The following is a 27386-nucleotide window of genomic DNA, read 5'->3' as shown; positions in this document are numbered from 1 at the left end:
CACACTAAGAGCTTGTCCACACAGCTGGGTTAGAGTGGGCTGAATTGTGCTAAAGAGAGTTGCTAGGAGGTTCGGTATGCCATTGGGTGTAATCCTCGTATCCAAATGCCATACAAACCTCAAGGGACCCTATTTGGTCTGCAGTAGCCTGCTGTCAATTTGCCAGTATTGTGAAGCGGCTGTCTTTACAACACTGCCAGATTACGATGAAGGCTTGCTTTGAGTCATTTCCAGTGATCACATGTACTTGAAATGGACCAAAATAGAGCAATCCCACCTGCACCAAAAAAAGGAGAGGCCCCTAATAGGGGCTCAGGAAAAGTGCTGGTAGGAACGCTTTCTGGGTTGTGCTGCTTTGCTCTAGTGAAGACACTGACTGATTGCAGCCCAGATAGTAACCTCAATGTCCATGCAGTCAGCCTTTAAGAAACATAACGAGTAGACCCAATTGAATCAGTAGGAATCTGGTGAATCAACTTCTCCTTGTTCTATTGATTCAAATGGCCCTACTCTAGTTGTGACTTACTTTAGCACAAGAAGTTGCATCTGAAGTAGGCCCATCTGAATCGCCACTGATTCAAAGGGATTTACTCTAGCTGCAACTCACTACACTAAGCAACAGGATTTTAATCAATACCTGGAATGTTGTTCATGGAAAACAAGCAGTCAATAGCAACTACTCCTCTAGCCAGATTTACAGCAGAACACAATTGTGTTGTTCTGATGGTCGAACCGCTTCGGTCTGTGCAACCAGAGGAGCAGAGAAATCCCCCCCCCGAAGATTGCTGGAGGGTGGCGGAGGAAGTCCCATCTTGCTAGCAATGGATGGCCACTGGTGTAATGCTGGATTTATGCCTTAGAATTTGCAGTTGCAAATCTAATCCAATGAATTAAAGGAGTTAAATGGCACAATAAGGAGGAACAATATCATGAACTTGACTCCGCTAAGGTCTGTGGATAACTCACAAGTTGAGTTCTGAAAACGTTGTAGATGAATGCAAACATGTTTGCAGTTTGCTCATCTCAAGCCTCTTTCGTCAGTTATATAGATTTGAGTGCTTCAATCAATGCTCACAAAGCTACAACCTGGTAAACAGAGCACCATGACTTAAGAACGAGGCATTCTTCGATTTCAGCAGTTCTACTATTGCTACAGATGCTATATGCATTAAATGGGGTTAAATGCACAGTGCATATCTCCAGCCAATTTAGAGTAGGAAGAAGGCAGTTCTTTGTATTATAAAGCAGTGGTCCCCAACCTTGGGCCTCCAGATGTTCTTGGACTTCAACTCCCAGAAGCCTTCACCTCCACCTCTGCTGGCCAGGAGTTCTGGGAGTTGAAGTCCAAGAACATCTGAAGGCCCAAGGTTGGGGACCACTGTTATAAAGGACAGGATGAAAAACAACTTGGAATTTGTTGTATTTTCCATGCAAAGCCACAACAATGCTTTTAAGGTTCAATATACACACCCTTTTTTACATTTCTTGAAGACTTTTCCTATTTTATCCAAAGGGACCTCGTATTTGTCAGATATCTAAAAACAACAAAAAAGCAAAAATTTAGTTATTCAGAGGTATTTTTAGACTGTACAAAACACTAGAAAAGATACTAAGTTGCCATTGCTTTAGAATCCAAATTGTTTAAATGGAGTATTGATCACCCATTCTAGTTTTACTCAAACTTCATCCCAACAGCAAATACTAATACCTACCGTAGTTTTAGGTTCTTCAGATGGTTGATATTTCCTCCCAGAAGGCTTAGAGAGCATGCCCAGTCTGGAGGCTGAAATCTGACACACTAAAGGTTTGCAGGAGGTTTTCTTAATTCTAGTTTAGTGTATAATAGTAACCATTTAAGATTACGTAGCTTAATGTTGTGTACTTCTGCCTTGACGGTTTCCCCAAAAATAAGACAGGGTCTTATATTAATTTTTGCTCCAAAAACGCATTAGGGCTTATTTTCAGGGGATGTTTTATTTTTGTCATGCACAACCATCTATATTTATTCAAATGCAGTCATGTCATCTTCTGATTGCTGCACAAGGGTGGAAGGTGGGGTTTCATTTAACTAGGGCTTATTTTTGAGGTAGGACTTATACAGTATTACGAGCATCCTGAAAAATCATAATAGGGCTTATTTTCAGGTTAGGTCTTATTTTAGGGGAAACAGGGTAGCTATGTACTGCAGACAGCTAATTATGTCAATCAAGCCCCCCTCCTCTTCTTTTCTTCCTAATGCCAAGATCACACACAAGGCACGAGCTTGGAAACACATCATGCATTCAAGAAATTTCAAGCTGTTGTGATGGAATCTGAGATGAAAGAAATGGGACCTGAATTGCCAAGGGGAAGGCTAGTCAGCCTTGCTATGTGGACATAACCCTAAGGCTTATTTTCCTTCAACTTTGTCACCCTCTCTAGTCAGATAAGACAGAAGCAGAGGAAACAAAGACCAAGGCGCCAATGGTCACCTTCCAAGGTTTGATGCTGCCCCACAAACACACACTCACAAACACAATAAGCCAATATGTGCTTTTGCAGACAAAACCATAGAAACAAAACAATGTTCTTTACTGCAGAGCATGGAGTTAAGGAAAGAAAAGTGTCCAGAGCAAGATCAAGGCTGGAGTTGCAGTCCCCAATGCATACACGTGGGAACCAGTCCAGTTGACCCCAGGGGGATTTACCATCAAACAAACACGCATAGAATAACCACATGAAACAGCCCAGTAAGGCTTGCATATTCGCGCCCCATACTAGTACAGTACTATGTATCATTTGCATTTGAGGTTTGAGGTTTTTCAAGGGTGAGGATTGTTTCAAAGAAGAACATACACATGCCTGAATGGATACCTACGAGTGTGAAGAAGAAAGTACAAAACCAGTCTTCGTCCATTTGTGCAGCATGAGATGGGAAAGGAGAAACAAATAAGCTTTCATCACATCCTAAGTGGTGGGACCTGGCAGTTGAGGAGGTCACAAAGAGGTCGTCACTTTCTAGCCCAAGACAGGAGCTTGGGAACTCTCTGAGAGAGTACCCATTTATCCAGGGAAAATGTGTTTTTGTGTGTTTAAAAAATGTGTTTTTGTGTGTTTAAAAAATGTGTTTTTGTGTGTTTAAAAAATGTGTTTTTGTGTGTTTAAAAAATGGACAGGAGATACTTTGACTTTACCGGAGCAAGGTGGGAGATAAATGTAACAAACCAATAAATTACAGAAACACTGGATCTGTGTATCTTGTAAGAGTTAGGCTGGTGCCTTACTCCCAAAATCTGTGTGCTGCATGTGCAGAAGATACACCAAAGGAACCAGTTCCTCAGCCCCTGCACAGTTCATGAAGCGCATCAGTGGAAAAATCTATGGCTAAAGTCACTCTGTGTTCTTTTTACTTCCTCCAAAGGGCCATTTGGCATGTGAATTTGCTCGTTTTTAAAAAAAGACTCTCTCAGCAATTAAAATATTTGCTCAGGCTAAAACAAGGTCCAGAACTGTAGCAATTGTTTGAGTATGTTGCAACTTCAGGTTTGGGGAAACAATCTGCTAGCCTTTACACCACTGATGCTTCAGATACAGTGGTGCCCCGCTAGATGCTTACCCCGTATGACGTCGAAATCACTTAATGCTGAGTTTTTTGCGATCGCTATTGCGATCGCAAAACAATGGTTCCTATGGGCTTTTTTCCCCTTGACGTCGATTAGGTGCCTGCTTCGTGAACTGTTTGTTCACAAAATGATGCTTTTTCCGGCTCCACAAAATGGCTTCCCTCCCTTTGCAAAATGGCTGTTTTCCGGATCCCTGCTTCGGAAGACAGTGATTTTAAACAGCTGATCGGCGGTTCTCTATGGGCAATCTTCGCTGGACGATGAGGTAGTTCCCCATTGGAATGCATTAACCGGTTTTCAATGCATTCCAATGGTTTTTTTTTCGCTTGACAACGATTTCGCTTAACAGCAATTTTCCTGGAATGGATTATCGTCGTCAAGCAGGGCAGCACTGCATAAGTAGGACTGCACTCACGGCTGGTGCCTCTACTGCATATATTTTTACAAAGCAAGTATCTGGGTTTCTAGAACTTTTTTTTAAGTTTGAAGGGCTTGAAACAATGAGGAACCTTCCAACTTACCGCTTCCATGAGGCCCTTCAGAGACGGAACTTTAAGCATAAGTGCATCAAAGACTTCTTCTGATTCTTTTCGGACATATAGCAACACTTGGGCAGAAGAGAAAGGAGAGGGGAAAAAGAGAGGAAAGTCATCTTAAGAACAGGCATCACACTTTTTCTAATGAAATAACAGGGGTGCAAACATGTGAAGCACAGCTCTTTGTGTGGATTTGATCCACGCCCAATAAGAGTTCAATACTGTACTTTGCCAGCTGGTGTGGGAAGAAACAACACTGTGTCGAGTCTCTCAGTGCTCATCCTCAGAAATGTTTTCGAGGCATCCCATTTGTGTTGTGTGACAGAGGCAGTGGCCTTATTCTGGCCAATCTTTATCAGAAGGGAAAATATGGAGGCAGTGAAGCCTGCATTGATGGTGCCGCTTAAGAGGGCCCCAGGCAGGTTACAAGATTCAAACAAGCCGTATAAAAGCTTGATGAGGGAAAGAAAAGAAAACAAAACAACCGCCCACCGCCTGTCCCTCCGGCAGCCAGTCACTGAGAAAGAAAAAAAACCCTGTTTGAAGGGCAAGGCCTTTGCTTGCCTGCAGAAAGACAGGAAAGAGCGAGAGCGAGAGAGAGCGAGAGAGACTCCTCTGCTGTTTTGCAAATCTTCTAAATGCCAACAAAATCCAAGCCTCACCTGTAGCAAACACACAGACACATGTTGGGCAAGGGAAGTGAGAGGACAGTTTGGTTTTAAAAACCAGCAACAAACAACTCCTCAGTATAACGAGAAATGCCGGCAAGTTCAAAGTCTGCAGGCACTAGGACCCAAGAAACGGCGCCTAGCTTGGTTTCACTTTGACCGGCCTCCTTCTGTTGCTTATCTTCAGAAAAGGAAAGCCTCCCGAAACGGTGGCTTTCCTCTAAAACAAGAGGGCAGGATTCTGACACGGGGACACGGCAGGCTAGAAAAGCCAGCCGCCCCACCGAAAAAGCACGCTGCACGCTGTTAACCACGTCCAGTGCGGGAAGGATGTCAAACACAAGGGCGTCTCTGATGGCGTGTGGCCCACGGGCCACAGGTGTTTTCTGCCATACACTCTCGCTGCGCAGTCGAAGCGTGAGACGCCTGCATCCCGCCAGCTGTACAGGCCTCCAGGTGGCTCCAAGCCCTGTTGCAAATGTTGATACTGGCTTTCAAAGCTCTCAGTGGTTCATTTCCAGGTTACTTGATGGACAACCTTCACCTGTACTAACTCACCCACGTCTAGAGAACAACAGTGGAGGCACTGTATGCACCTGCCAGAGCTGTTCGGGTGGCAGGTACGAGGGACAGGGCTTACCTCGGAGCCCCCCCCCCCCGGCCTGGCATGGAAGTCGGCTCCAAGGGATGCCTGCCAGGCCTCATCAAAAGAGCCTCGTGGCGCAGTGGTTAAAACGCTGTACTGCAGCTAAAACTGTGCTCACGACCTGGGGTTCAAATCCCAGGTAGCCGGCTCAAGGTTGACTCAGCCTTCCATCCTTCCGAGGTCGGTAAAATGAGTACCCAGCTTGCTGGGGGGGCAATGTGTAGCCTGTATAATTAAAAATTGTAAACCGCCCGGAGAGTGCTTGTAGCGCTATGGGGCGGTATATAAGTCCAATAAATAAATAAATAAATAAATAAATAATACAGGCCTTCCAGCAGGCCCTGAAGCCTTAACTGTTTGCCTGGGTTTAAGCACCGAGTTACAACTTTGAAAGAAGCCTCTGTGAAGAAGGGAGTGCCTGATTTTTAAATATTCACTCCCCCCTTTCCCCCCCTCCTCTTCTCCCCTCCTTCCTTTTCCTCCATCCACTCTGGGTTTATATGATTAATCGGTGTCACCTGTTTTTTTGGATTAATGTTGTTTCTTTTAATGTTTTTATTTTTGTTTTCTATTATATGTCTTGTAACCTGCCCAAGGTAGTGCTGTGACACTAATGGGAGTGGGATACAAATTTATATATATATATAATCATGGTTTTTTTATCACAGTTTTATTGCATGTCATGGTTTTGGATTTTGCTGTACATTGCCTTCAGAAGATTATCCTTAAAAGCAGCTTGTAAAACCTTTAATTGATATGTAATTAATCAAATCTGCATTCAAATAGGGTAGAAATACATCAGAGTTCTTTTTAGAAATAGGCATATTTTTCAATCAAACAGATGGTGGTGGCTGTTTTTTGGTGCTTCCCGGCCCTGCCTCCTTCAGTGGGTGCCCCACGCAGAGGCAGTGCCTCAGCTTCCCTTGTCTGTGTCCCCTGAATACTGCCTCTGAACGGGTGCCCAGCAGAGGAGATGGGGCTGGGAAGTGCTGGACACCCGTTGGGTCGAAAAAACAAACCAGCACAAACTGCCGAACTGGCGGTTCCTGCCCATCTCTAGTTCTTATGCATTGGAACAGTGTTTCCGAGCCTTGGGTCACCCAGGTGTTCTTGGACTGCAATTCCCAGAAGCCTTCACCACCACTTGTGTTGGCTGGGGTTTCTGGGAGTGGCAGTCCAAGAACACCTGGTTGACCCAAGGCTGGGAACTACTGCATTAGAGGATGCTGCCTCAAGCACAAGGACAAAGTTACCAAAGAGGAAAAAATTATCCTTAGATTCATAATCACATAAAGCAAAGAAGTTCAGGACGATAAACTGTCCTTAAATTACCTCTCTGAATAACTGGCACCTGTTTGCCACATGTGATAGCAATATCAAACCTGCGATTTAGATTTACATTATACTAAGCTGATACCAGTTAACAAGGGTGAACTTGGGATACTGATTGCTGGACTGGTAACTTTCTTTGAAGTACAGAGCTTAAAATAAAGGTAGAATTGGAAGTGGAGTCTAAAAGAGCAAAATATACCATATTTTTCCATGTATAAGATGCTACTTTTTCATAAAATCATTACACTAAAAATTGAGAGGCGTCTTATACACAGAAGTAAGCTGAGGAGAAAACAAAATGGCCTCTGTAAACAGGCTGGCTCCAATCACGAGGCTAAGCTTCCTACAGTCAGCTTCCTCCAATCATGAATCTTATGGAACTGACGTCAGCTGATGCTGAAAAAACCAATTGGAACACACCTCCTTGGAGGTGGAGCCTGTGGCAGTGCTCAGATTCAACACGGTAATGTCCGAGCATTCTAAGCCCAGAGACTGAATACTCAAAGCTAAATTTTCTTAATTTTGGATCAGAAAAGTGGGGGCGGGGGGCCACCGTCTTATAAACGGGGGCATTTTATAAATGGAAAAATACGGTAAGCTGGAGACTTATTTAGTGATCCACAAGGTATCGGAAAAACAAGCCAATCCACCTTGTTCACCCTGTGGAAAGTCACACAGAGAAAAACATTTTCCTTTGTGAGAAACATTCCTTTGGCTGCTTTTGTACTCTACGCTTCATCCACAAGTAAACAATGTGCAGATGCCACATTGTTTTTAATGAGTGCCCACAGCAAGGTGTTTGCCTGGAGAGCACACCTGAGTACATACATGCCTGGTTCTTTCCCACCTACCTGTTGTATCTCTTAGGCAGAGGAACAATCTTAACTGAATACATGAGAAAGCTTAATAAGAAATATGCATCTGACACCCAGATACTCAGCTGAGAGCACGGGAGCAAGGAAACCTAATAGGACAGGCAACCCCTGATTTATTTGTAAGCAACCTGAATATGCCCTCAGAAATTACAAACCGGGAGAGACAGAGTTTGAACATTTCTGAAGAGGAGTTTGGAAGGTTCTTTTTTTAGCCATGTTATCTGGCGAATTTTGGCAAATGCAATCCCAAAAACACAAAATTTTAAGTGCTGGGGAGAGATACATTTACCTTACCTCATGCAAGGAAAATCCTCCCACAGCATCACTGTTTTAGGAATACTGTCCGCTTTGCTACAAAGCAGAGATGAATATGAATCCAGTCTGGATCTGCATTAGGCGCTCCTGGGATGGGGATATTCGTATTCATTAATGAATATCCCCATCTCTACTGCAAAGTCATGTTTCGGCTCCCCAAGACAGGGAACAAGAGGTACCTGTTTTTGCCCAAGTCCTTCTGCATAGGAACTGCCTCACTGCGCAGCTCTTAGTAACTTCCTGGAGGGGAAGTGACTCATGCCACTGTAGTGAACCCACTCCCTCTGGCACTGCAACACATGGTCCTAGAAGCTGCACAGGACCACTGCAAAGGACAATTCAAATAGGTTTTCCCCTCCCCAACAGATCTGTGGCCTTACCTCGTTTTGGTTCCTCTATTCGAGACAGCTTAATTGGGCTGGCAGCAAAATCATCTTCATTTAGATAAGGCCCCCTCTTCATGGCAGAGCTGCAAGAAAGTCAGTCAGCCGATCAACCGTTCTGCCAGTCACAACTATCTATAGTCTTTCTGTACACCACAATCTGCAGGGTTTGCCCTAAAAGCAGAGTACAATAGGGGCCCCCTTATCTACAGGATCAGCACCCATTGATTCACTTATCCAGTCTGAAAATATGTGAAAGATTAAAAGAAGAAGAAAAAACAGAAACATATTTTCATGTGTTTTACCACAACTGGCCACTATCGGGAGCCAGAGATTGTGCTATAAGTAGTGAGGAATACATAGCATGGCATCTGGCACCCTCTAGCGACCAGGTCTGGCAATGCTTTTGCAAATAATTTTCCTTTTACCATGCTATATATTGCCCCCTTCAAAACTATTATCCACAATTTTCAGTATCCACGGGGGACTTGGAATCAATCCTCAGCAGATATGGGGGCCCTACTCTACGTTTCAAACCACCATCATCAGAGAGAAGTGAGCAGAGTAAAACCTGTTGGAAGAGCTAGTCTGTTTTACAGACTTTCAATTACGAAGGTAAGAAGCCAAGAAGTAGAGGAACTCCTCCTCTCACTTGTGAGTTCTTGCCTAGTCTGCCTAATACTGAGATTCTCAATCTAGAGCAGTGGTTCCCAACCTTGAGATACCCAGGTGTTTTAGGACTGGAGCTCCCAGAAACCCCTGCCAGCACACTGGTGGTGAGGGCTTCTAGAATATCAGGGGATGTTGACTGTCTGTTTTAGTCCAAACATCGTGGATTTGGCTTTCCAATGAAAAACAAAAACAACTTGGCCTGGTTTAACTTCCTGTCTAAATCCTTCATTCTATCCTAACCATTCTCAGTGAGAGGAAACCCCCAAAATTTGTAGGCATCAGCTTGGGAAAGGTCATTTTACCCCATCAGAAGGATAGAACATGCCATTCTACTGCTATTTCCACACTGACAAAATTAAGTGAAAAGGGGAAATTTCCAAAGGCAAGAAATGGTTAACCACCCCTATCCAAAACCAACACACTGTCTTTTACTGTCTTGACAGCAGAATGGTGATCCCAACTTTGCACCCTCCATATATTTAACTTTTCAACTCTCAACAGCCCCAGTTTACATGGCCAGTGGCCAGGATTCTAGTTTGGGGAAGACTGGTCTATTCTGTCACTCCAAGCTCTCTAGCCAGAGTGACCCTTCCCCTCTGTGCTTAAATCAGTCTAGGCCCTGAGCCATTGACAAGGTTGATGCTTTGCTGGGTTCAGCCCAGTTCCAGGTCAACATGTATATGAACCCTTCCTTTGTGTATTGCTCCCTCCAAAATGACTGTGTCATCTTTAGATACAAGTTCAACTTGCTCTTTCACCCTGAAATATCTCCTATCCTGCCTCAAGGGTCATGATTTAAGCAATCTTTTATGATAACATTGACTTCTTGAGCCAAACTGATTACCACTTAATCAGAACAAGGAAAAACAGTAAAAGCCCCAGCACAAATGACAAGCACCAAAGCATGAAAGTAAGTAATAAATGTTACCCTTCGCCCTCCAGTTCGTCAGATGCAAGAGGAAAGACCTAGGGGATGGGAAAAACAACAACAATAACACATCTGTTTTTGAAATATTGGTGAGTTAAAATTGATAGCTAAACAACAGCATAGCAAGAAAACTATACCCTTTGTTTTTATAAGGAGATGCAGCAGTTGGGAGAAAAGAAGGTTAGAAACCATTTGGAACTGGCAACCCTCTACTCCTCTCTCTGCTTTGTTCCTTGTTCTAAGGTCCCACCAGGACATATTCTACCTTGCTGCTTCTTATGCCTGGTCAGATTCCTTCCCATTGAAGCTGTTCTCAACCTTTTGTCTACCTTCCACATCCTTTCAAATTGTCTAGCCGTGAGCTTGGAAATAATGCATTAGTTTAACACATCAACACTAAAAGCATTTCTTTCACAATAAACAGAAGGAACTCGTCTAATATTTTGCAAATAAAATTTTTGAAAGGAACATTAAAATTGGATTCTCCTCCTGTTAATGCAAAAGTAGCGATTTTAGCACCAACATGTTGAATCTAATAGATTCCTTCAAACCTTGGCTTTAGTCCTGCTTTTCATACACGCTCTGTTACCATGAAGTTTTTAATATATTCAAATCCATGCTGCTTAATCCCCTATATTCAAATCCTTGCTACTCAGCCCCGATTTCTCCCTTTTCTTGTTGTTCCTTTCTTCTCTGTGATGGCATCAAGAGTTTGGAAATCTATATCAGAGGAAATGCAATCTGCCTTTGCTGCTAGTCTTCTTGTGATGAATAAAAACCCTTTTTACTTCAGAGGGCATCATGAGCTCTTGAAGCTGATATTTAGCCAGGATAGCTTTTTGGAAATTAAACATTTCCTACTTCTGTCCCAAGGCACCCCTGACTTCCGTGCAATTCCTTTCATTGTCAGGAACCCTTGGGAGCCATGACACTCAGGAGGAGGAAGTCTAATTAGGAGGAAGAAATCTAATTACCAAAAATAGCTATCACCAGGATGATTTTACTCCCAACAGCGATTTTATGTAATACACTATTGTGATGGGGCAAAATTACCAACTTATTTATTTGTACAACTGGACATGGAATAGCTTCCTATTTTTATTTCTTTCCTTTACTACAGCCCTCCCTGCACCAATATGTACAAAAAGGGAATCATACATGAACTCCACGCTGAATATTGGAATAGTGAACATCAGGTATGAAGAGAACTGGCTGAGTATCAAGGTCCATAAATGGCTTGAAAACGGTGATGTCGGTTCGCTTGTGGGAGGGAAGCATGGGTACTTTGACATCAGAAACTGGTGGGGAGAAAAAAAAGGGGGGGGGGAAGGCTATTAAATATCTCACACACAAGGACAGCCTTCCTTAACATCAGCTTTCCAAACCATGTTCAAAAACATTTCACTAAGCTGAACAAACAATAGTACATAGATCCTGAGATTGGATTTTACGTTTCTCTCCACAACTCATACGAAGATTGTATTGTGGGCTGGAAGGAAATAGCCAATTTCGTTGGTGCTGCAGAACACCCCAGCCTTGCCTTTGAACCCATTTCTTAATCACGCTTAAACTGGAGTGTTTTGAGAATGAGAAACACAAGGAAGTGACCTCCGTTCTCAAAGCGCCTCTGCTTGAACAGGCAAAACTGTACATACTCACATACCCAGGAGAGAAATTCAAAGGGCAACGCTTCCAAACATCTTTACAAGAAACACTTAGAAGGGGGAAACCCTCATCCCCAAAAAGCCAAGCAGGACTGCTGACCATCTCCTGGGAGGAGAAGCCTAGAAAGGAGGGGGAGGAAAGGCTGGAATCCTGAACAGGGAGCAGTCTGCACTGCCACGCTTTCAGGTACCACTGGCTTACTTTGAAAGCCATGTGGAGGATCCTGCCAGGCTCCTTACTTAGCAGGAGAGAAATTAATAATAATATTCTACAGCCCCAAGGTATGCCTGGGTCTTTGGGAGTTTGATTCCTCACAATGCCTCCTTGACAGGGGGTGGACTTGATTCCAGCTCTGCAGTTCTACATTGATGAAGATGATGATGATGATTCTACCAAATCATACCCACTCCAAACAAAAATGCTGTTTAATCCCCTATATTCAAAACTCTCCAGCACCACCTTCTTCTCTCCAGGACATGCTATCATTTATGGGTTGCCTGGTGGCCCTCCTTTTTCTTGGTGCAGCTGCACAAAAGCTACTTCCTGGCTTCTTCTTCTTCTCCCTCCCCCCCCACCTCGCCCCCCCCCCCGGCTGCACCCACGCTGAAGACATTCACCCTTCAGCCCAGAGATAAATAAAACACCTCCACTGTACCAGTAGGCCAATTGTCAGCTTACGTTAACTCCTGTTTAAAAGAGGAAAATGTTGTTGTTGTTGTTTAGTCATGGCTCACATTTTCTAGTAGGCTCAGTAGAAATTTTCCTATAAATTAGAAGGCACTTGATTCTTTTTTTCTCTCTTCTTTTTCCTACTTACAGGCATTCAGCTGAGAGCTGGGGTCAGTGCACTTGCCTTTTCTTTTGCTTTGTTTTCGTTCCTCGTCCCTTATCTTCCTTTCTGCTCCCTGTCAGGTAATGGAGGAGAAAAATGCTTTTAGACCCTCGACCTTCCTCTGCCCCAGCAACACTGGTCCCTGTCCCATCAGGCATGACAGACATCTGTCAAGCCGCAAACTCTTCCCCAAATCGAACAGAGATGTCACTGCCTAGCAGAGACTGGAAGCCCAGCACACAGGTACAGAGTTCAAATCAGTGAAGGCCATACAGTGGACCCTCAACTTACAGACAGCTCGACTTACAGACTTTTCGAGTTACAGACTTCTCTGGCTGCAAAATTTAGGTTCAACTTGCAGCCGGAGAATCGACCTACAGACCAGAAAAAAACCAAAGTGGAACAAAACGGAACAAAAGCGGCCGTTTACGGGATTAATCGGTTTTCAATGCATTGTAGGTCAATGGAGACTCGACCTACAGACTTTTTGACCCGCAGCCACTGTTCCAATATGGATTAATTCCGTAAGTAGAGGGTCCACTGTAGTTCAAATCAAGTGGGTTTCTTCGAAGTCAGAAGGCTTTTAATTGAAATAATATTAGCTGTGGGTCCGATGGCAATTTTTACATATATTTTAATTGTATTTTAATTGTTCTGAATTTTTATTGTATTTTAAATGTTGTAAGCTGCCCAGAGACCTTTGGGTAGTGTGGGCGGCAAATTAATTAATTAATTAATTAAACAAACAAATAAATAAAGGAACCTGTAGTAATGAGGACTTCAGAAGTCATGAGAAAATGTGCCGCATGCAGAGCCCAAGCTTTTTTAGAGCCCATGAGGTGATCAGCAAAATACTTTTTGATGCCTGACGGAACCAGGAAACCTGAGAGAGAGGCCTTAATCCACAGCTTTTTGTAGGTTCCTGCAGCTTTTACCTTGTCACAAAAGACTTTAATCTGGCAGTAAGCTCTGTGGACAGGTTTGTTGCTCCTGTTGTTGTAGCTGTAGGTGTCGATCTGAAGATTCAGAGGAAGGCCTTTGACACCTTTCTGAGAAGAGAAGTCGGTGCTGAGGCAATTGACAGCAATGAAGACCTGCAAAGAAACCAAACATGCCGACTGTGGGTTTTTTGTGTTGCAGTCTTTTGTTACAGAAGGGGGGGGATTAACATGGCATTAACCCAGGAACATGGAGAGATACATTGCAGTTGGACTGGAAGGTTAAGAGTGCAACCCACTGCCTATCTATTCAGACACAAGGCCCATTGCACTCAATAGGACTTTGGGGTTATCACCCAAACTCATTTGCAGACAATATAACCTCCAGTTGCAATTATTCGTGTTTCCCCACAATTTCTTTCGTGTAATGTTCCTTATCACAGAAAATCTGTTAAAGTGGAAAAGACGGAATTGCTGTAGAATGTCTTTTGACAGTAGTACTAAGAGCCATGTATCGTGAAGCATCCCGACTGCCCAGGTGAGGTTGTGCAGGATTCCAGCATAAGGCAATGTTTTTTCAATGAGGGTTTCACAAAATATTTTGCATATTCCCACCTCAGGTACCTCACTTGTCCAAGCTGCTTTGGCCAGCCATTATAAGGTATATAATTTTTATATAGCCTGAACATAATATGTGTGTGTGCAGAACAAGATTAAGATGACGTCATTCCTTCATCCCTGGCTGATGCAATTCTCTGCAATATGAAGATTGCCACACCTGTGTGCATGAAGTCACCTTAGACGGGATTGGACCAGACTGATGCCAGAATTGTATTTAAGAAATGAACTCTGTACAGTCTTCCTCTTCTCCTGTATACTGATGTCTGCATGTCATGCTGCTGGTTTGAATACTGAGCTACTGAAGTGCTGTATGTATGTATATCCTGTATATATTTTGTAAATACACTGCTGAAAAGAAGCAGCTGTTGTGTGCGTTTATCTGCTCTTTACTCTGCGAGAGACAAGATAAAGTCACAGACGCACACTCCCTTAACAGAGGTTATGGGCCCAGCAACGTTCCGCTGCGCTGCAAACGTGAGTAAATGAGTAAATGAAAGAGGAGGAGAGCCTAAGCAGCAGTGATAGTGAAACCAGTTCGTCTGTAAACCCGGGGAAGGGAAGGATACAGAGAGCTGCAAGGATGGCATACAGCACGGGAGGAAATATAGGTGGCCTGGCCATAAATAGACTGAATGAAAATAATTATAGAACGTGGGCAATTAAAGCGGAGATGTTGTTGAGAAAGGAGTCTCTGTGGCACTACGTTAGAGCCCCCCCAGCGCAGCCCAGTGAGGAGGAAGAGGCAGAGCATGAGAGAGCTCTAGCCACGATCATTTTGGCCATTGAAGATTCGCTTCTGACCCACATTCAAGGACTGACAACAGCAAAAGCAGTTTGGGATAAACTAAAAGGCATTTATCAGAGGGAGACGACAGGCACAAAGATTTCTCTTACCAGGAGGTTGTTCCAATGCAGGATGAAACTGGATGAGTGTGCTTCGGAACACTTAAAAAATATGAAGGACATGTTTAATCAACTGCAATTAATGAATGTTGTCTTCCCTCAGGAACAGCGCGTGTATATTTTGCTAAGTTCTCTGAATGACGATTACTCCATGCTAGTAACAAGTTTGGAAAGCATGCCGGAAACAGAGCTTTCAGAAGAATATGTGACAAACAGAATTCTGCAGGAGGAACAGCATTTAAAACAGAGAATGCTGAACAAAAAGGCAAGCCACGTGCGTGCTGACCACGAGAGACAGAGATACTCTGATGGCAGTGTGCCCAGGAGGAGGGCGGACGGAGAACAAAGAGGAAGAGTGATGATGACGAAAGCCTGTTTCCTCTGCGGATCCACCAATCACCTGCAACGGAACTGTGACAAAAGCGGAAGTCCTCCAAGCAACAGAGACGGAAGAAAGAAGGTCTCCAAAAGGTTTCAACAAAGAAACGACATGAGGCCGGTCTCCTTGGTTACCAGAGGAACGAGGGACAAGGTTCACAGCAAAACAAAAGCTGTGGAGTGGCTAATTGACTCGGGGGCTGTAGGGCACTTGACTAATAATAGAGATCTGTTTTGTCTTTTAGATGAAACCAGCCTCAGAAGTGTGATGATGGCGAATTCACAAGAGACGGCCGTCGAAGGACAAGGAACTGTTTACATTCCTTCGTTGAATACTGAGATAAGTGGGGTATTTTATGCTCCTGAATTGTCGTTTAATATAATAAGTGTATCAGCGTTGGCTGAGCAAGGGTTCACTGTCACTTTTGAGAAACAGGAGTGTATAATTAAGAAAAATGGTAAAATAGTTGCAAAAGTGAAGCAAGAAAATAATTTGTACATGTTAAAGAGCCAGACACATGAAAGTGCACATGTGATACATACAAACAAACCACAACATGATAACTGTATACATTTACTGCATAGGAGGCTGGGTCATGTAAATTTTAGATCATTACAGAAAATGGAACATTTTGCCAGGGATGTAAACATAAAGGAATGCAAAAATTACTTGGACTGTGGTGTCTGTAAAAGTAGCAAGACAAATGTGGCCCCAAAAGGGAGGAAAAGTGACAGAGTCACAACCAGGCCATTTGAATTAGTTCATGCAGATTTAATGGGACCATTTCCTCCATCATTAGGAGGAGCGAAATATGCAATGGTTCTAGTGGATGATTTTACAAGGTTTTCTTATTGTTATACACTAAAATCTAAAACAGAAGTGTTTGAAACATTTAGAAAATGGTTGTTTTCAGTAGAGAGGAAATTTGGCCACAAGGTGGCGCAGTTGCAAACGGATCGAGGTACAGAGTTTACAAACACTAGGTTTCAAAGATGGTTAGAAAGTCTGGGAATTAGACATAGAAAAACGAGCCCATATAGCCCATTTCAGAATGGTGTTGCTGAGAGACGCAACAGAGTGTTACAAGAGATGAAAAATGCATTGTTGGCAGACTCTGGGTTGCGTCATGGTCTGTGGAGTGAAGCGATACTAACCTCTAACTTTTTGGTTAACAGAATTTATTCTTCCTCGATAGATGACACACCATATTTCATGTTATACGGTAAGAAACCATGTTTAAAATATTTGAGGGTGTTTGGATGCACGGCTTGGGTGCATATCCTGAAACAACTCAGAAGAAAAGGTAAAAATAAAACAAGAAAAATGACATTTGTAGGGTATGAACCCAATTCAAAGGCATACCGGTTTTTTGATGGGGATAGAAGTGTGATAATCTCTAGGTCAGCCAGTTTTAATGAAGGGGAAAACTGGGACCAAGTACATGCAAACTCACAGTTATACATCCCTCTACACGAAAGAAGAGGTCAATTAAGACAGACAGGAACACATAAGCAAGGCGTGAAGTCCTGTGCTGATGATGAAGAAGGAGGAGCTACTACAGATGATGATGAAGAAGAAGAAGAAGAAAAAGAAGGTAGTGATGAGGAAGGATACGATGAGGAGGAAGCACACACTAGTAGTCAGATAGAAACACACACAAATTCACATGGTCCCAGGAGGTCCCAGAGGGCAAATAAAGGTGTGCCACCCAGTAGATATGGAGTGAGTGGTATTACAGTGTGTAATGTTTATATTGAGCCCAGAAACTATAAAGATGTTTTGAAGCTTCCTGATTATGAGAAGAATAAGTGGTTAGAGGCCATGGAGGAGGAGATGAATTCCATGAAGGAACATCACATGTTCACTGAAACCAAACTACCAGCAGAGCATAAGGTAATAGGTAGTAAGTGGGTGTTCAAAAGAAAATTGCAAAATGACGGAAACTACAGATATAAAGCAAGGTTGGTTGCACAAGGTTTTACACAGAAAAGGTTTATACATTATGATGACAGTCAAGTCTGAGACATTGAGAACAACGCTTGCCTTTGCTGTCAGTAAAAATTATGTAATTTACCACTACGATATAACAACTGCATACTTAAACGCAGACTTAAAGGAAGAGTTATATATGGCAAAAGCACCGGGTTTTGAGGGTACTAAACCAGAACTAGTGTACAGGCTAAACAAGGCAATTTATGGTTTGAAACAATCTGCTAAAAATTGGAATGATTGTTTACACCAAGTTTTGATGAAACTAGGATACAAGAACGGTCTAGCAGACCCTTGTTTATATACCAAGAAAGTTGGGAATGATTTAAATATACTTCTGGCGTATGTTGATGACCTATGTTTTATAGCAAAAGATCAGAGACAAGTAGAGTTGTTTGAAAAACAATTAAAAAAAGAATTCAAATTTAAAAATCTAGGACCAATACAAAATTATCTGGGTGTACAAATAAAGAAAACAGAACATGGACTTGAATTAAGTCAAGAACACAAAATAAAACAAATGTTAGAAAAATATTGTATGGGAGAGTGCAAGAATGTGAGTACTCCCATGACAGTGGATTTTCAAAAGGAAGATGAAATAAGTAAAGATTTTGAAAATAAAGATTTATATCACTCAGCAATAGGGAGCCTAATGTATCTAGCGAACTGGACGCGCCCGGACATAGCGGCGTCAGTAAACATACTCAGTAGATATATAGAAAAACCTAGTGAAAAACACTGGCAAGGATTAAAAAGGATTTTTAGATACCTAAAGGGAACATATAATTATCATATAACTTTGCAACCATCAAAAAATTTAAAACTGTCAGCTTATGTGGATAGTGACTGGGCCAACGATGAAAAAGACAGAAAATCTATGACTGGATTTGTCATAAAATTTGGAAGTAATATAGTTGGTTGGAAATCACGAAAGCAGAATTCTGTAGCAATCTCAACTTCTGAAGCAGAGTTTGCTGCATTGTCAGATTTATGCTCTGAATTAATTTGGTACAAACAATTAACAAAAGACTTAAAGTGTAAAACAGATAATGCAATAAAAGTAATGGAAGATAATACCACTTGTATACAAATGGCCAAAACAGATAGAGTAAAAAACAGAAGCAAACATGTTGATATTAAATATCATAACGTAAGGGAAGCTGTAAAAGGAAAACTAATTGAATTAGAATATTGTAAAACTGAAGAAAATATTGCAGACATATTGACTAAACCGTTGTGTGCTCAAAAGCATGAAATGTGTATAGATGCATTGGGAATGTGTAATGGGTTCAGGCAATTTAAAAATTAGGAGGAGTGTTAAGGTATATAATTTTTATATAGCCTGAACATAATATGTGTGTGTGCAGAACAAGATTAAGATGACGTCATTCCTTCATCCCTGGCTGATGCAATTCTCTGCAATATGAAGATTGCCACACCTGTGTGCATGAAGTCACCTTAGACGGGATTGGACCAGACTGATGCCAGAATTGTATTTAAGAAATGAACTCTGTACAGTCTTCCTCTTCTCCTGTATACTGATGTCTGCATGTCATGCTGCTGGTTTGAATACTGAGCTACTGAAGTGCTGTATGTATGTATATCCTGTATATATTTTGTAAATACACTGCTGAAAAGAAGAAGCTGTTGTGTGCGTTTATCTGCTCTTTACTCTGCGAGAGACAAGATAAAGTCACAGACGCACACTCCCTTAACACACTCAATAGGACTTTGGGGTTATCACCCAAACTCATTTGCAGACAATATAACCTCCAGTTGCAATTATTCGTGTTTCCCCACAATTTCTTTTGTGTAATGTTCCTTATCACAGAAAATCTGTTAAAGTGGAAAAGACGGAATTGCTGTAGAATGTCTTTTGACAGTAGTACTAAGAGCCCTGTATCGTGAAGCATCCCGACTGCCCAGGTGAGCTTGTGCAGGATTCCAGCATAAGGCAATGTTTTTTCAATGAGGGTTTCACAAAATATTTTGCATATTCCCACCTCAGGTACCTCACTTGTCCAAGCTGCTTTGGCCAGCCATTCCCCATTGCAAGAACAGGAATGTCTATGAATGCCGTGTAGCACACAGGCTAGTTTCAGATAGCCTTCCCTCATTCACTGGTGCAGTGTCCAAATTTTGTGTCTTTATTTATGAGCAAGGTGATTAAAAACAGTCACTATACAGGTCCAGAATGGGGGAACCCAGCCTTTCAGTTGTTGTTGGACCTCAACTTCCATCAGCAAGCTGCCATCCAACATCATCTGCAGGGTGGCAGGCTTTACACCCCCCAGTTTCCTGCACATTGGCTGATTTCTTTTATGTAAGTTTGTATGGCAACGCAATGGTAATGTATTTGGACTTTGCAATGTAGGAACAAAGCTTAACATGAAAGCACAGTGAAGTGAGAGAAAGCAACTAAAAAGCAAAACATTAAAACAATTAAAAAGTTTTATATAGCACTTAGTCTTTAAGGGAAAGGAGTACGACAAGGCTGTATATTGTCTCCCAGCTTATTCAACTTATATGCAGAATACATCATGCGGAAGGCTGGACTGGAGGAATCCCAAGCCGGAATTAAGATTGCCGGAAGAAATATCAACAACCTCCGATATGCAGATGACACCACTCTGATGGCAGAAAGTGAGGAGGAATTAAAGAACCTTGTAATGAGGGTGAAAGAAGAGAGTGCAAAAAATGGTCTGAAACTCAACATCAAAAAAACTAAGATCATGGCCATGGTCCCATCACCTCCTGGGAAATAGAAGGGGAAGATATGGAGGCAGTGACAGATTTTATTTTCCTGGGCTCCATGATCACTGCCGATGGAGACAGCAGCCACGAAATTAAAAGACGCCTGCTTCTTGGGAGGAAAGCGATGACAAATCTTGACTGCATCCTAAAAAGCAGAGACATCACCTTGCAAACAAAAGTCCGAATAGTCAAAGCTATGGTTTTTCCTGTCGTGATGTATGGAAGTGAGAGCTGGACCATAAAGAAAGCTGACCGCCGAAGAATTGATGCCTTTGAATTGTGGTGCTGGAGGAGGCTCTTGAGAATCCCCTGGACTGCAAGGAGAACAAACCTATCAATTCTAAAGGAAATCAACCCTGAGTGCTCACTGGAAGGACAGATCCTGAAGCTGAGGCTCCAATGCTTTGGCCATCTCATGAGAAGAGAAGACTCCCTGGAAAAGACCCTGATGTTGGGAAAGTGTGAAGGCAGGAGGAGAAGGGGACGACCGAGGATGAGATGGCTGGACTGTGTCTGCGAAGCCACCAACATGAATCTGACACAACTCCGGGAGGCAGTGGAAGAGAGGAGGGCCTGGCGTGCTCTGGTCCATGGGGTCACGAAGAGTCAGACACGACTAAATGACGAGTCTTTAAGGTGCTACTATGTCTTTGTCTTTATTTTTATTTATACTTGATTATACGGTTACTGGTTTTAATGCCAATAAAGGTTTTTGACTGACTGATTGATATTTTTATTTCATTTTATTTTAGCATTTGTTTTATTCTGTGTTCGTTGTTGAAGTGCCCTTACCAAACAACCATTATCATGCAAACACAGTGACTGGGCACTATTACTGCTTCAGCATTTACCATGTGAATACACTTGTTCAACTGGAAGCAGATATAAACTAAGTTAGGTTGTTCCAATAGTAAGTGGCATCACTTACAGTAGTTTATTGCTATTTACAGCACATCTCAGCTAAATGTTATTTTTCTTCAAATAAAAATTAAAATCAAAACTGATCAGCAGGGAGTGGGCGACCTCTTGTGGAATAAAGCAGCTACTGCAATTCTAAACTGCCATTCATTCCATACAAGGCACTGCAAATGCTTGTCATCATGTCATGTTATCAAAAGAAGAGGAAAAACAAGATAAATAACAGTTGTTCTTACAATACGAAATGCTACAAAAATAGTGTAACACAGATGTAGTGTACTAGCATGTGAAGTTTTACAAAATAATGTTCCAGGGTGACACAGAAAGAGGCTTGTGATACCTCAAAGAAAGACAGATTTAATTTCACAGAAGATCCTGACTCTGCAACATCTGGACAATAACAATGCCCTTCAGGAAGTAGAAATTAACACACAAAAGCTCATGCTAGCACAAATCTTTCAGTCTCGAAGCTACTGCAAAACTCCTGTCTGTCCTCCTTTTTCCTTTTCCTTTCCTGGGCGAATTGTCACTAAAATGTAAATAATAGCATCCTCCGCCCATACAGGGGCTTTTATGCATTTTTAAATACTCTGTCCTGTGTTTGCTTGCACACAGTGTGACTGCAGTTAGAAAACACAGAAGACTAGGAATGTCCCACCAGTTTATATCCCCACATCAAGGGGTAAAAAACACACTTTATAAATAAACATTAAAAATGCACACCCTGTTACGTATTGAGATAGTAATACTTTACAATCTCTGTTGCACATTTCTACCTAGAACAGTTCCAGGAGCCAAGACACCCACCGGTCCTGTGAGTAGAGTTCACTCACCTCTATTGATTAATTATGTATGGCTCGGGGGAGGGGAGGATTGGCATGGGTTGGTGTGCTTGGCTGAGATATCATGCTGAGTTATTCTGAAATCAAAAATCTTTTCTTTCTTTCTTTTTTTCTTTGACCTACAATTAGAGGACACATGGCTATCAAAAGGGGGGGGGGTCTGGCCACATTCAGCAGCTGCTCTAATTGTAATTGCTGCCTACTTATAGATTCCAGAGGCTGAAGGCAAAAGAGAGGAGGAACAGATCCGTTTCCTGCCCTGCTTGTGGGCTTCCTGGAAGGTTTTTGGCCCCTTGCTATTGCGCATAACTGTGTTTGCAATACAAAGGGTAGAGCTGTTCTGTTCTCAGAATAGCCCGGATCCATGATTCTGAAAAGCATCAACCTGCTGAGGAAGTTTTTGTGTTTAATTAAAAAATCTTAACAACGCTGCATACTGTTTTCTGTTGTGAGGACCAGAAAACTGTTGTGTGAAAATTACTAGCCTCTCTGGGTGCATGCTGCTTCTCCAATGCTTTCTGAGATGCTCATGGCTAGGAAGCGTCCTTTTTGAACTGCAGTTCACCAGCTGGCATGACCACTGGGGACTGGAGTCCAAGAAAGGGATGTATCTAAGTTCTAGTAGAGTTCAAGTTATGTACGCGGGGTGGGGTGTGCTTAATGGAATTTAGACGCTCATACGCAGAATATTCACCGTTTTAGCTCCATCACACCCCCTCCCAGCAGTGAACCTGAAAGAACAGAAAGTAAAGTCAATATGTACAGGTAGGAAGGCAAAGATGCCATCCTACATTGACTCGGATTATATTATCTGGATGGCTTCAACTTGCTTGGTGGTAAATGCATAAAAGCCTCATTATTAACAGCCCTTCATCTCAGATACATTACTGTCCCACTAGGTTCAAGATGTGCATTTTGATTCTTTACTTAAAACAAAACAAAATAAAACAAAAAGCCCCCGTTTGGACTGAATTCCACCTCCCTCTCTGAAATGCCATTTTGCTTAAGTCCATTTCAGAGAAGAAGCCATACCTTAAAGGAAAACAAGGGTAGGTGACTTACACCAACTAGTTCCCCACCCAAAGACTGTCAGAGGAGTATGTAAATCCAAATGTTGCTGAACATCTTCAGCCTGTAGAGCAAGATTCCTCTTCTGACACCTAGTCTACTTTTGGAGGTTCCTTCCGCATTCCTAGCCGTATGAACACACAGGCTTGTTTTTGGAAGGGGGAAAAAAAAAGATCTAGGTAGCTCTTTAATGGGCGTTTTAACAAAGCGGTGGCTGATGATTGGTACATGTCCTTGCAGGAGAGTAGGCGTGCAAGGATGTGATTTCTATCCTACCCATGCAAACGGCTCAGAGAGTTCTCAGGCAGTCACTCCGATATGCAGAAAAAAAAAGAATGATCTGAGTAAAGAAACATCTCTATCAGATAAGGAAGATTTGAGACAGGTTTGCAGAGCACTGGACACAATTCTATGGCACTTTCATGCTGGCATAAGAAAACTGGTGTAAATGGCAGTGGCAAATTGCCACAAATTAAGAAGCTGGCACAGGCATGTGCTGTTGCACGCTGCTGCTAAGTGTGTTACACCAGCAGGCATTAGTAGGATTTTGATCACTGTGTTTCATGGACAGAATGAAAGCAAGACCCTGCATATGCAAAGCTTTACAGTGCACGCCATCCGTACGCCATGCTGTTTAGAGTCAAAGATACGATGTGCTGTATTAAATAATTCACAATGCAAAACGGACCCCCAACACCTGTAGACTGTGCAGGTTATCTGAGTATTTATGTACACCCAGGCACATCTGTTATCTCCTGGGATAAAAACCTACGTGCCCTACTCAGACAGATGATAAAACTGAGACTTTATTTATCAAAAGACATTTGGCCGAAATCCTATTCTGTAAATTATGCTCTACGTAAGGCTGATGATGTCATCAACTGCTGCAATTTTTCAGAATTTTTTTTCTGATTCCCCTCTTGAAAATTCTGTAATTCTAGTGGAATGTAGGTCCTCACCGGGAAGCCATTAGGATCTGCAAGATGAGGATGAGTCTTCAGTTTCCAATACCACAAATGGGGAGAAATCAGAATTTTTTTATTTCAGAAAAATTGCCACGGCTGATGACATCATCATCCTTAAGCAGCACAGCTGCACAAACAGGATTTTAGCCATTGTTTCAAAGAATGTGTGAGACACTTTTTTTCCTCATTACCCTAGAAGGTTACTTGGCTATCATAAAATATCAAAAATGCAGGAGGATCTGATTGTGTGAAGTGAAAAATAAAGGTTGTTGCAGCTGATCATTCAAATAGGAAAAGAAATGCAGAAAGGCGAAGAACTTGTTGGCTGAAGAACTCTGGTTTGGATGCATCCACAGCATCACGGTTTAAAGCTGCCTCATGAAAAGCCAGAATAACCATGATGACGGCCAACTGGTAGGAGGCGAACAAGCAGCAGCAGCACAAAATGAAATAACATAGAATAACCCCAAAAACTAAATGGTGATTGGGGAGAAGGCAGGATTGCTCCAAAGATAAGAGTAACTTCTCTTCACAGCAATTACTACAACATTTTGTTTTTGAGGAAGAAGGAACAATACTGAGGTTGCCATCCTGTGCATATTCACCAGGAAGTAGCCCTTGTGACCCCAACAGAACTTACTCCAGAGTAAACAAGCTAAAGATTGCAATGCCAGTATCAAGGCTACACTCCTTTTTTTTGAAGATGCCAAGGCTGGTTGACTCATTCTTGTGCCTCCCTTTTAGTTTCATCCCAACCAAACGAGTATCTTCATACAAGCAAAAGGCAGCAACGCCTTATTCTAATGGAACACGTCAATTACAGCTTCAGGAAAACTTCGCCAGTCTAAGAAAAGGGCGAAATAATGATTTATCACTCTTATTCACATAATAAGTTAGCATTATGCAAATACAAAGGCCTTGAGCTCAGCTCTGATTATGGGAAACTGTGTACTTTCTTCAGAAAACAACCGGGGGGAAACATAACCACAGTCGAGGGTAAAGAAAAATCACGGAGATGTTATTTGTTGAGAAGACTACTCTTCTTTGATTTAAACCCTCTTTGACAAGCGAAATAAAGCAAAGAAGCATATGATGGTAAAGAACAGGGTAATTCCCTTGAAACAGACAGATCTTTTAACAGTCCAACCTGTTCTGGTACAACTGAGGCAGACGTTTTCTGGAAGCTTTGTCATGGCAACTAGACTTCTTTCTCACCTGAATGACTGAGAATCTTCACAGATGGAGCAGAAGTATTATAAACAATAAATCTATATTTTATATAAAACTTTAAAAAAAATTTAAGCTGCTTCAACACAAAAATCTTATCCCACTCTTGTAAGGTAGGCCAGTGTTAACACTGTAGGGCACAAGATGGGAGCAGAGGGAACAGAGCATGAATGTAGAACACGTAGCCCTCCAAGATGTTATTGAAGTACAAATCCCATCTGCCCCAGCGAGCCTAGGCAATGGTGAGGGGTTTTCCAAGTGGTGATCCAACAACATCTCTTGAGGACGAGGCTCTTTAAACCGGGGGCTACCACCTAGCAAATTCATAGCTTTGGCAAGGCTGATACAAGGGCCCTTTGTGGCTATCAGTTCCTATGCCATCGTAAGAGGCAAGAACCAGGTCTATTACAACTAAGGTCACATTCTCCCATCCCAAGTCCACCCACTCTATAAGAACGAGAGAACCACTGGGCCCTGGTGACATATGGCAACAGCGGACGTAGGTTGAAAAGCTCTTTGGATGATCAGGCTTAGCGTCAATACAAGCAACAGAAGGTAGCTTCAAGTTTCTTACTTATGTTCTATCAAGTCAAAACTGACGTATAGCGACCCTAAATAGGGCTTTCAAAAGAAGTGAGATAATTAAGGAGTGGTTTTACCAGTTCCACGTTCCCCCCAATGAGTTTCCATGGCCAAGTGAGGATCTGAAGCCTCTTCTCCAGAGTCCTAATCTGTCACTACAACCCACCGGGTACACACTGAATAGCTTCAAAGCCCTCCCAAAAACTACACACCAGTGATGCCATTCAGGGTAGCAACGGTGGCTAGGAACTCACTCCTCGTGTTCGTTCTCCCACAGTGCCCTGGGGCACTTGCGCCCAGTATCGCTCTCTTCTAAGAAAATGAAAATGGTGAGTCACTGCCAAGACATAAACTCTGCCATCAAGCAAACCTTGGGCTGGCAGACTGATTTGTGTGGGTGCTCACAATCAAAGGCTTTCGCACAGTACTCTTGTGGGAGGCCCTTTTATACGGCAGCAAGTAGAGAGGATGACACAGACCAGAGAGATACGTGGGGGGACAGAGGTCATTTCTAGGATTATCATTCTAAGGTATCAAATAGCTGTTTAAAAAAAAAAAAGATAAATCTCATCTGCTTCCAACAATGTTGCACCTCAGTGCTGGCTCTCACAAAAATGTTTAGCCGTATTTATACAAACAGTCTACTTTGTGTGGTGAGCCCAGTCAGAACCAGCTCTACCATGAGGATGGCTGAGGAAGTAGCCTCAGGCAGCAGATACCGAGGGGACAGCAGGGGCAGCATCCAGGCTGTTACTGCTGTCCGGGTCACCCAAGCCGTTCCCCCAGGTCACACTTTTTCTCCTTGTCCCCCAACCGGCCCCAGTTCCAGGAAGACACTCTTCCACCCTCCTATTGAACTGCCAGTTCATAGGTGCAATGGGAGAGAGTTGCTGGGTAAAACTACCTTGTGCTTTGCATCAGAGAGCAAAATACCTGGAGGTTAGCCCTGAGTCTACTCCCATGAAGACATACTCTCTTCACCTGCCTGAGTCACAGGCATCCTTCAGCCATAACTGAAATCTTCGTTGCCAGTTCGTGGTGGCAGAGGGAAGGGCACAAGTGCCTTTGCTGTATCAGGGCTACGGTGACCTGACCTGACCGATATTTAGCATCTTAACTCTCCAGGAAGCCCTTTGTGTCACCGTGCCTTGGGCTCTCTTGTTTGTTAGTTCTTTATTTTCCACCCACAAGGAGCAGCAAGGAAGCTTCTGCCAAGATGGCAAAGGCCTTTTCTGGCTATGGTAGTAACATCTGGAAGGATGGCCAGAGCAGAGCTGTGACAGCTCTGAAACTAGGACAACTCTCCATACCGCAGGCTGATTGGATAAGAAAGCTGAATATTGGAATCAGAAATGCATACCAAGAGATCTTCAGACTCCATATTTATCTACCACAACACACTGATACAACAGAGCTTGGGGCTTTTACTGAGGAATCTGAACAACCGAAACCATTTCCCCTGGTTATTGATGCAGCCATAAAAGACTCAGAATTGTCCTGGGCCATCCAACAGTGGATGCAGGCCCCAGCAACTCTGATTGGCTTACGCTCAGAAGTTCAAAAAAGGCACATTCCCTCCCTTCTTCCACCCAGCTACGTACTTCTGTGGCCTGATCACAGGGAGACCTTCTGGGCTTGCCTCTCAAAAGAAAACTTGGGTAAAGACAGTATATCAACCCGACCCCCTCCACAAGAACGAAGCAGAAGCCAGAAATGACTCGCGGAATTCTCCTTCTTTGTTTGCTG

General features: G+C 42.7%; 1 protein-coding gene and 1 long non-coding RNA gene across 6 annotated transcripts in view; one reads left to right on the top strand and one right to left on the bottom strand.

The window, feature by feature from the left end:
• The window catches only part of GRHL1 (grainyhead like transcription factor 1), a 75687-nt gene that overhangs the window by 2811 nt on the left and 45490 nt on the right, over positions 1 to 27386 (bottom strand). The window contains exons 9-16 of one of the 5 annotated variants that reach the window (XM_078387961.1): positions 13390 to 13548; positions 12440 to 12527; positions 11116 to 11255; positions 9958 to 9995; positions 8355 to 8443; positions 4124 to 4209; positions 2858 to 2886; positions 1471 to 1535 (exon numbers count right to left, since the gene is read on the bottom strand). In XM_078387961.1, the coding sequence (XP_078244087.1) occupies positions 1499 to 1535; positions 2858 to 2886; positions 4124 to 4209; positions 8355 to 8443; positions 9958 to 9995; positions 11116 to 11255; positions 12440 to 12527; positions 13390 to 13548 (666 nt within the window). In that variant the 3' untranslated portion in view covers positions 1471 to 1498. Of the gene's footprint in view, positions 1 to 1470; positions 1536 to 2857; positions 2887 to 4123; positions 4210 to 8218; positions 8444 to 9957; positions 9996 to 11115; positions 11256 to 12439; positions 12528 to 13389; positions 13549 to 27386 lie in introns of those variants that run through there. The other 4 variants (XM_078387966.1, XM_073001490.2, XM_073001496.2 and 1 more) reach the window with 4 other exon arrangements.
• Positions 14044 to 18924, top strand: LOC144587403 (uncharacterized). The gene is made up of 2 exons (XR_013542553.1): positions 14044 to 16517; positions 18652 to 18924. It is a non-coding gene; the product is annotated as an uncharacterized LOC144587403 (long non-coding RNA).

The sequence above is a fragment of the Pogona vitticeps genome, chromosome 1, assembly GCF_051106095.1.
Source record: "Pogona vitticeps strain Pit_001003342236 chromosome 1, PviZW2.1, whole genome shotgun sequence".
Lineage (NCBI taxonomy): Eukaryota > Metazoa > Chordata > Lepidosauria > Squamata > Agamidae > Pogona > Pogona vitticeps.
Note: the sequence above shows the minus strand (reverse complement) of the source record. Positions and strands in the feature narration are given on the sequence as shown.